This window comes from Cynara cardunculus (genome assembly GCF_001531365.2).
Source record: "Cynara cardunculus var. scolymus isolate 2C chromosome LG 12, CcrdV1, whole genome shotgun sequence".
NCBI lineage: Eukaryota > Viridiplantae > Streptophyta > Magnoliopsida > Asterales > Asteraceae > Cynara > Cynara cardunculus.
Genome location: NC_037539.1, coordinates 33,011,143 through 33,019,464, shown reverse-complemented (window position 1 = coordinate 33,019,464; position 8,322 = coordinate 33,011,143). Strand labels below are relative to the sequence as shown.

The 8,322-nt window shown below is 37.2% G+C and overlaps 2 protein-coding genes across 2 annotated transcripts; one reads left to right on the top strand and one right to left on the bottom strand.

Moving 5' to 3' along the window:
- The first annotated feature begins 1,072 nt into the window (after window positions 1-1,072).
- Window positions 1,073-4,716, top strand: LOC112522641 (microtubule-associated protein 70-5). The gene is made up of 10 exons (XM_025131898.1): window positions 1,073-1,198; window positions 1,458-1,543; window positions 1,989-2,054; window positions 2,199-2,369; window positions 2,476-2,646; window positions 2,896-3,051; window positions 3,140-3,286; window positions 3,385-4,032; window positions 4,245-4,393; window positions 4,491-4,716. Exons 1-10 carry the CDS (start codon window positions 1,114-1,116, stop codon window positions 4,513-4,515), a joined length of 1,704 nt encoding a protein of 567 aa, XP_024987666.1. The 5' UTR covers window positions 1,073-1,113; the 3' UTR covers window positions 4,516-4,716.
- On the bottom strand, window positions 1,180-8,043 carry LOC112522640 (pentatricopeptide repeat-containing protein At4g16390, chloroplastic). The gene is made up of 2 exons (XM_025131897.1): window positions 5,891-8,043; window positions 1,180-1,511 (listed from the first exon to the last, which is right to left on the bottom strand). Exon 1 carries the CDS (start codon window positions 7,979-7,981, stop codon window positions 5,930-5,932), a length of 2,052 nt encoding a protein of 683 aa, XP_024987665.1. The 5' UTR covers window positions 7,982-8,043; the 3' UTR covers window positions 1,180-1,511; window positions 5,891-5,929.
- Window positions 8,044-8,322: the final 279 nt, after the last annotated feature.

Sequence of the window (8,322 nt, the reverse complement as noted above, 5' to 3'; positions counted from 1 at the left end):
TTGATGATATTGATAGGCAATGGAAAATCAAATTTCCAACATTTTTCCATTTTTCTAAATAAAAAACGTGAAATCAGGAGCTTTTGTCGGGTCACACGGTTTAATCGTGTTTGGAGGAAGGATTTATTAAACTCTAATTAATGTTCTGAATCTCTTTTTCTCGATACACCTTTAACTGGTATTAACGTAACATTATCTAAATCGATCACGTCTTGCACCTTTTTTGCTAAAAAAATTATATGAAAATAATGATCAAAATATAATTATTAAATAATCAAAAGAAAGTTTTATGCAAAACAAATATTTGATGTCATAGAAAGATATTACCCTTTTAAGTTGTACACTTTTTAATACATAAAATATAAGTTATTATATTAAAATGTCTGTTTGTGCAGATATATCTTACTCGTTCGTTTTATTAATTCGTTCTGCAAGTCGGGGTCTTCATCGGAAGAGTCAAGTAGTCGATACAAGATTTGTGTATATTTTATCCCCCTTAGACCTTATTCTCGAATTTGAGTCGAAAAAAAGGAAACGAAATAAAATTTTATATTAGGAAAATATAAAAATGTTATCGAGAACATAGTGCACAAGGAGTTTATTGGATGCGTTTGGTTTAGTATTTTTACGGGCCATATGAATTATTAACTTTAACCATAAAGGTGGTGTCCGATTGGTTTGAGTTTGGCTCCAAAGGTCAAAAGTACCAGAAGGTTCTAGGTTCAAATCCAATGAGGAATAAAAATCCCCTTGTGGCCATAGAGATTCAAATGCGATGACTCTGAGCTATCTGCAAAACAGGTGGTTGCCTTGAGATTAGTCGGCTCGCATAGCGGGTTGGATATTCAGGTCAATGAAAAAAAAATATAAACTTTAGAAGGATAACTATGAAAATGAAACAACGGATGTGAAGAATTGCAAGGGTTACCTATCAAGAGAAAGAGATGCTTTCATGGTTTGTTCCTTTCATGGCTTTTGCTTCAAAGCAGGGTAAAAATATGTCATCTCACTTCCTTACAAAAATGGCTTCTCTTGCTCACAATTCAATATCCAAACCTTGTAATTTACAACACTCTTTGGAGTTGCAGATTTTTGATCAAATAAGAAACAAAAATGGTGGGATTTGATGAATGTCTCCCTCTTTCTCAAGCTGATCCAGTTATCTTAGAACTCAACAGACTGCACAACTTGCTCAAAGGTTCATTTATTCCACTTACTTCTGTTAACTCTCTGTTTTTTATACAACGCAAAGATAAACGGGATTATGTTACGCTCGCAGAAAATCATCAAACTAGCCATTTTTTGTAACAACACGAAATCAAGAAATAACCTCTCTCTTTCTAACGGTTATCAAACTAGCCAAGAATTTCACAATTTTTTGCTTTCGGTGATTTTCCTCTAAATTATACATATAGCAGGAGTACTTACCAGTGTTTTCTGGCCAATTTGTATCGTAGAAAAGGAGCGCGAATTGGGAATTGCTCAAACTGAAATCAAAGCGCTGAAAGCTGCTGATGTTTCGAAGGAGAAATCGTTAGAAGAGGTACAAGAAACTGTTTAGTGAGATTAAGTAATTATAAGAAAATTGGGTTTATAGGACGTCAAAAATATTAAGCATCTTATAGACTGTTTTTAGTTTATGGTTATGGGACGAAACAAATGTGAGTACTATTTAAAAGTGTTACAACAAGTTTATATGACGTTTTTTTTGGCTTTTAACAAGTTTTTAAGGACACTTCATAAAGTGTCGTATTAGTTTTTTACAGTATACTGATGCTTTATTTCAAAATTTGTCATAAAAAACTTGTTAAGACCCTAAAAGACCATCTATAAACTTATTGCAACTCACAGGCACACAAGGGTTCGATCCTATAAAGCAGACTATTAGACCACTTAAACATGTTTGGCGTCGTATAAACCTGATTTTATCATAGTGAGTTGAACGAAAACGAAAACGAATAATTCTAGCTCATGGTTGTGTTTTTCAGCTGGGAAACATGGTAGAGAAACTGGACAGCAAGATCAGAAACGCAGAAAACCTTATTGAGCAAAAGGTGAAATGATTGCCTCCCTTGGATGTTTCTGAATCTTCAATGATCTGAATAAAGTTTTTCCTAGGGGTTCCGTTCCCTTTTTCCAAAAAAAGAAATAGAATCTTCGATGATCGACTCATTTATGTGAACCTTTGAAATATGTAGAATCTGGATATCAAGAAGTTAGCAACAGAGAAGAAAGAAGCATTTGCTGCACAATTTGCAGCAGAAGCAACTCTTAGGAGGGTGCATGCAAGTCAGAAAGACGATAATTCAGTGCCAATTGAATCCATCATCGCTCCTCTAGAAGCCGACATTAGAATGAACAAAAACGAGGTACAACTTACCTCATACACACAGCTTAATGCACACAGAACAGCCCGTTTCAGATACTTTTTGTGTGCATGTTTTATTTAGCGGTGTTCTTTAATTGTTGTACCAGATTGCAGTACTGCAGGAGGATAAAAAGACTCTAGAAAGGCATGCGAAGTTGAAAGAAGCAGCATTGCTCGAAGCCGAGAGAATTCTAAGAAGTGCTTTGGAAAGAGCACTGATCGTAGAAGAGGTTCAAAATCAAAATATAGAGCTGCGAAGACAAATCGAGATCTGCCAGGCATTAATCCCTTTTCTACTTGTTGCCTAATTCTCGTTCCGTCCCAAAACAAGTGTCCGCAATCATAATTTTTTAGAAATGTGTAATTATTACACTTTTAATTAACTAAATGACAATTTTACCCTTGATACTAGAGTGAGTAAGGAATTTCTCCATCTCATAATTAAGGGTAGAATTATTTAGGGATAAAGAGAGTAGATATCAGGTGAGAATTTTGAGACCATCTAATCTCATAATACACGCATGCAGGAGGAAAACAAGATCCTAGAAAAAACAAATCGGCAAAAAGTTTTAGAGGTCGAAAAGCTAAGTGAAACCATCAAAGAACTCGAGGAAGCCATTCTAGTAGGCGGAGCTGCTGCAAATGGTATTCGTGACTACAGACGACAGATTTCGGAACTACAAGTAACTAAATCCTTTATAATTGAAACTATAGGGCAAACGCAACAGTTGCTTTAAAATAACAAAGACTTTTGCATGATCTGTTAATTAGGAGGAGAAAAGAACATTAGAAAGGGAGCTAGCAAGAGCAAATGTTTCAGCCAATCGAGTTGCGACAACGGTCGCTAACGAATGGAAGGACAAGAACGATCAGGTTATGCCGGTAAAGCAATGGTTGGAGGAAAGGAGGCTTCTGCAGGCACATATACACATACCAACCTATTTTATATTACATCATAACGAACATATAAGGTTTTTAGAGTTTAAAAAACTCATAAGAACATGCGTTCTTTTCAGGCAGAAATGCAACGGCTAAGGGACAAATTGACCATATCAGAGAGAACGGCTAAGAGTGAAGCACAACTTAAAGACAAAGTGAAACTGAGACTAAAGACACTAGAAGATGGATTAAAGCAGTCAACTTGTGGATCACCGAAACTTGAGAAATCAAATCATTTTTTTGGGATTCTATCAAGTAACGGAGGAAGGAAGAGATCCATGTCACAACCAAGAGGGGGCTCATCTACAATCTCACAGAAATCAGATGTTGACTCTCAAATAGCACATGCTTCAGGTGAAATGAGACAGGTGAATAGTGTAAATAAGAAACATGCATCTGGAGAGAATTTGTTGAAGAAAAGTTTATGGGCTTCTAGGAGTAAGGTTGTTGATGGAGGAGATGAAAAGGAGAACAATGAGATGATCCTAGAAAATACTAGTGGTATGAATCTTAATAAGTTTAAGGATGAAAGAAGTACTGTTTTAAAAGGTAGGGAAACAGCAAGTGGTGGCAGTGAAGAACGACAAGAAAGGGATTCTAGATCTTCTACAGATGATGTGGTTTCAGGGTTTTTGTACGATAGGCTTCAGAAAGAGGTGATTGGTTTAAGAAAGTTTTGTGAGATAAAAGACAACAGTTTGAACGTGAAAGATGAGGAAAACAAGGTCTTTATTCCCTCCCTCTCTCTCTCTTTATATAAACATGTGCATAACTTGGACACGTGCATAGAAACCGAAAAACATCTTCAATTACTTCAGTTTTTCATTTTTTTGGTGTTTTCCCCTGAACCTGATCCTATATATATTTATAAGTGTTCTCACAAACACATGAACATATGCCTACATCATGCTAAATGCAATCTTCATAATTTTGGCAGATGCTGATGAAGAAGGTTGAAAACTTGATAAAAGCACTAGAAGTAGAATCAAAGAAGTGGAAAAGAGAAGCAACCACAAGAGATAAGAATTCAACATCCATAAAGACAGAGGAGAACAAACCAGTCAGAAATTTAAACTCCTCCAAAAGGTACGTTCATAGCATCATTGAACTGGGAGAAAAATTGACATATGTCTTCCTTATATTCAAATGAGGTAATCGCTGATCTTTATATGCCCGAAATTAGTTTCAGCGCTGGAAAAGCATCTTGAAGGTTCACTTGATGGATAGAGTATGAAGGGATGATGCAGAACCCGTTGGGGCTTGGCAACTTATTGTGATTATTATACTGTATGCATATCATTACCATTACGATGCTGCTTAGAAATAACTTTCCATGTTTGGGAAGATCTGTAACTATTATTTCAACTTTTTGCGGGTGTTCTCTTGTAATTTATTGTGATTATTATACTTGGTGGATTGGTATTATGTTTATGCTTTATGTTATGGTTTCTTTAGCATCTTTATTATATGACCGAAAGCAGCATATAGCAATTTAGGGGAAGGATTATGAAAAGCATGGGAAACAGCAGCGAATGAAGCCTAAACCAAACTTGTATATACATGGAAAAGCTTTATTTAAATAAAAAAAGATCTACTCTTGAATAGTAGCCAGAGATGGTCGCCATTTCTGAGAGCTATGTATGTGCCAAGAAGATTTAGGATTGATATTGCGGATCTGGAAGTTCTTAGCATTTCTGACCAGAAACTCCAACTGCTTCCTAGTAACGACAACCTTAACTTTCAGGCGTTCCCTACAGCCAACATTTTCAACAACTTCCAGAGACAACTGATCATAAACCTCAGCAGGAAGAAGCTTGGCAGTCAGGTGGCCAAAATGCACCAGATCATAACCACTGATTATCTTTCTAACTTTAGTTGAGGCCTTAAACTTTTCTTCACCTCCATTAGACACTAGAACCCTCAAGTTCTTCTGAGGAGATTGCATAAGATTAAAGCAATTACCCATGGTGAAATTGATACCAAAGCTCAAGACTCTTACATGCACTCACATATAAACATATATTTATATGTAATGTTGCTTGTACAGAGGTCAACTTTTCAAGGCAGCTAAACGTGCAGACCATCATCTCACTATTGTTTAGTAATATCTATCTAATTTCTAGCCATTAAGGTTCATTTTATTGAGCGTAGACATAAGATTAAAGGATTAGATTTGACTTTAACAGGAGGAGTTTCTTAACAAGTCAAACCTCAGATGGGGATTACAATTAAATTATAGATTGACTTTTAATTTATCTTATTTAAATATCATATATTACTGTTTTTTTAATGAAAAGTCAACCATTACGCAACGACTCCAACTCTCAATGAGATGTCTATAGGTCGACTCCCTTTTAAGAGGCGTTGAAAATATTTCAAGTCAAACATGGAGCAGGCACTTTTTATATGGCTGATTGATTCATCAAGATAAGGATAGCCCTTAATGAAAGTAGAACCACTTAAGAATTCAATTATTGGAAAACCAATTAGAACATCCAATAGATACATCAGCACAAAATTTTCAAGAGCTTGAGCTAATTAAGTAAAAAAAATAGAGGGAGAACTTCACTAAAGCGAACATACTCGGGATGATAATAGTGTGTACGTTGGTCTAGTCAGCACTCAAGCAGCCGCCACTGCGTTGTCACGTCTAGCTTCCAACCACGACTTGGCAGCAACTTTTGTTGTTAAAAACCAGCCAGCCTTTTCAGGAGCCTCATGGAAAGGAGCATTTAGCTCCTTGAGATGTGATTCAAGTCCGCCTGCCAATCCTTTTTCAGAGTACTTGTGTTTCCCATGCCCAGTATTGATCCCAAGTAACGGGGGAAACTCATCGCCCTCATCCAGGGCCTTGGACAAGTCATTTATCCATATATGTAATGCGGTTAGAGCTGCTCCTAAAGAAAGACTCTTTAAATGTAAAGACCAGTTTGTAGGAGATTTCGACTGGATATCATTGTATATCTTAAGCATAAGACCCAACTCCAATAACTCACAGGCTTTCTCCAGCTGATCAAGATTGATACAAAGATCAATTAAGCAATTGCAGTATGCTTTCCTTACATCTGCCCCAACATGAGCAAGTACTTCACAAGCTTCATTCTTGAAAGTTTCATCTTCAACATTGGATTCAACGACAAGTTTCACTACGTTACCAAGCTTTGGATTAGCCTTTTCAATGCATCTGGTAAGCTTACCAAGTTCCTCTCGAGGAGTTTGTGTCATGACATTAAGAAGACAACCACAAGAGCGCTCATCTGGTGTTATATTAAGCTCTATGATTTGGTCAAATGTCCTTACAACATCATCTGTGCGATTGGATTTCCCATAGCATTGAATTAGAGATGTCAATACATATATATTTGGTTCAAAACCTGCCTCAAACATTTCTTTCAACATGGCCTCTGCCTCCGAGACTTTTCCACAGCAGGAGAATATTGTGATCAAGGATGAAAAGGTCCAACTGTCTGGTTGACAATCCTTAGATCTCTTCATGTCTTCAAATATCTCAACAGCTTCATCAACAAAACCTACATCGGCACACATTGACAAAAGGGTGTTGTAAAGAACATTAGTCAACTCCATCCCTTTCGCCTTCATCTCTTTGTACACATTCATAGCATCATCACCATAGCGAGCTTTACCATATGCACGAAGAAGAGCAGCATAGGTTGCCCAACCAGGGGTTAATCCACTACTCAGTATTTGCTGGTAGATAGATTTAACCTGCCAAGGCCTCCTGCCTCTTCCCATAGCATCCAACATAGTATTATAACAAACTAAGTTAGGCTTAACACCAAGAGCCTTCATTTCCTCAAAGACGGTCAAACACCCATCGAAATTTCCACTTGTCCCATAAATCTTGATAATTGTTGTGAAAGTCACTGCGTCAATCCGCCACTTCTCAGTTCTTGAACGGTCGTACAACTTCAATGCCATTTCCACGTTACCAACCCTCCCATAGCAATCAATCATCACCGAGTATGTAACATCATCTGGTTGGATCCCAAACCCTGGCATCCTTTCAAACCACTCCACAGCCTTACGAGGCAAAGAACTCAACCGAGCACACCCAATGATTGTTGAAAAGGTAACATTGTCAGGTGTAATACCTCTCTGAAGCATTTCACCAAACAGCTTCTCTGCACCATCCAGATCCTTACACTTTCTTAAAACCTTCAAAGTCACATTATAAAGAACAACCTCCCTATTCAATTTACATTTGTCCTGAAAGTATTTGAGCACAATAAGTGCTGTTGGAGAGTTTGACATGTTATTAAGGACGATAACACCATCTTGCTCTACTAGTTTACTGCCTAAATTACTATCCAGTATGTTGAAGACGTCTTCCTCAACCGGCAAACATGAATTCAGAGTCTCTGCTACTTTGGTGAGAGAAGTGTACCTTGAATCATATGATTTTTGCCTAAAGTGTGAAGCTTTGGTGCTTTTGGGGTTGACCCAGATAAAAGTTTTCCTTTTATCATTTGCCAATTGAGAAAGATTAGAATCTTTAGGGTGTAAGTTGTGGGTTACTTCAGAAACTGATTCTTGTAAAGAAATTTGAGTAATACGAAGCTGGGGTATTCTGGATTGAAAAACGATCGGGTAATTGAAGCTTCTCTGACTGAAGGAAATGGAAGGCGAAGAGCAGAAGCCGTATGTGTAAGCCATATTTGAATTCTTGAAAACCTTGGGGGTTTTCGATTGGGGAAAAAAGCCTTATCGGGTTCGCTCAGACACCACCAGTAAAAGTAGATAACACACTTCACTATAAGGTCACTCCGGTAACTAGCTTTGGACGGAGGTTTGTTACTTGGTTTACTGGAATTTTCTTTAGCTAATTTGCTAATCCAAATCAAAACCACATCTTATCAATTATTTTAGCTAATAAGCTTGTTTACAATGAATTCTCAATCGCAACGTCCTACCCGAGTTACAGGAAGTTGCTGTCGACAAATGCCCCATGTTCGCTTAAACCGAGATTGTTCGCCACCGTATACAAGATTTTAAAG

Coding starts and splice junctions, on each gene's coding strand:
- LOC112522641 (XM_025131898.1), top strand. CDS start 1,114: ATGGTGGGATTTGATGAATGTCTCCCTCTTTCTCAAGCTGATCCAGTT. Junction 1,544..1,988: donor AGGAGAAATCGTTAGAAGAG/GTACAAGAAACT, acceptor TGTGTTTTTCAG/CTGGGAAACATGGTAGAGAA. Junction 3,287..3,384: donor AGGAAAGGAGGCTTCTGCAG/GCACATATACAC, acceptor CGTTCTTTTCAG/GCAGAAATGCAACGGCTAAG.
- LOC112522640 (XM_025131897.1), bottom strand. CDS start 7,981: ATGGCTTACACATACGGCTTCTGCTCTTCGCCTTCCATTTCCTTCAGT.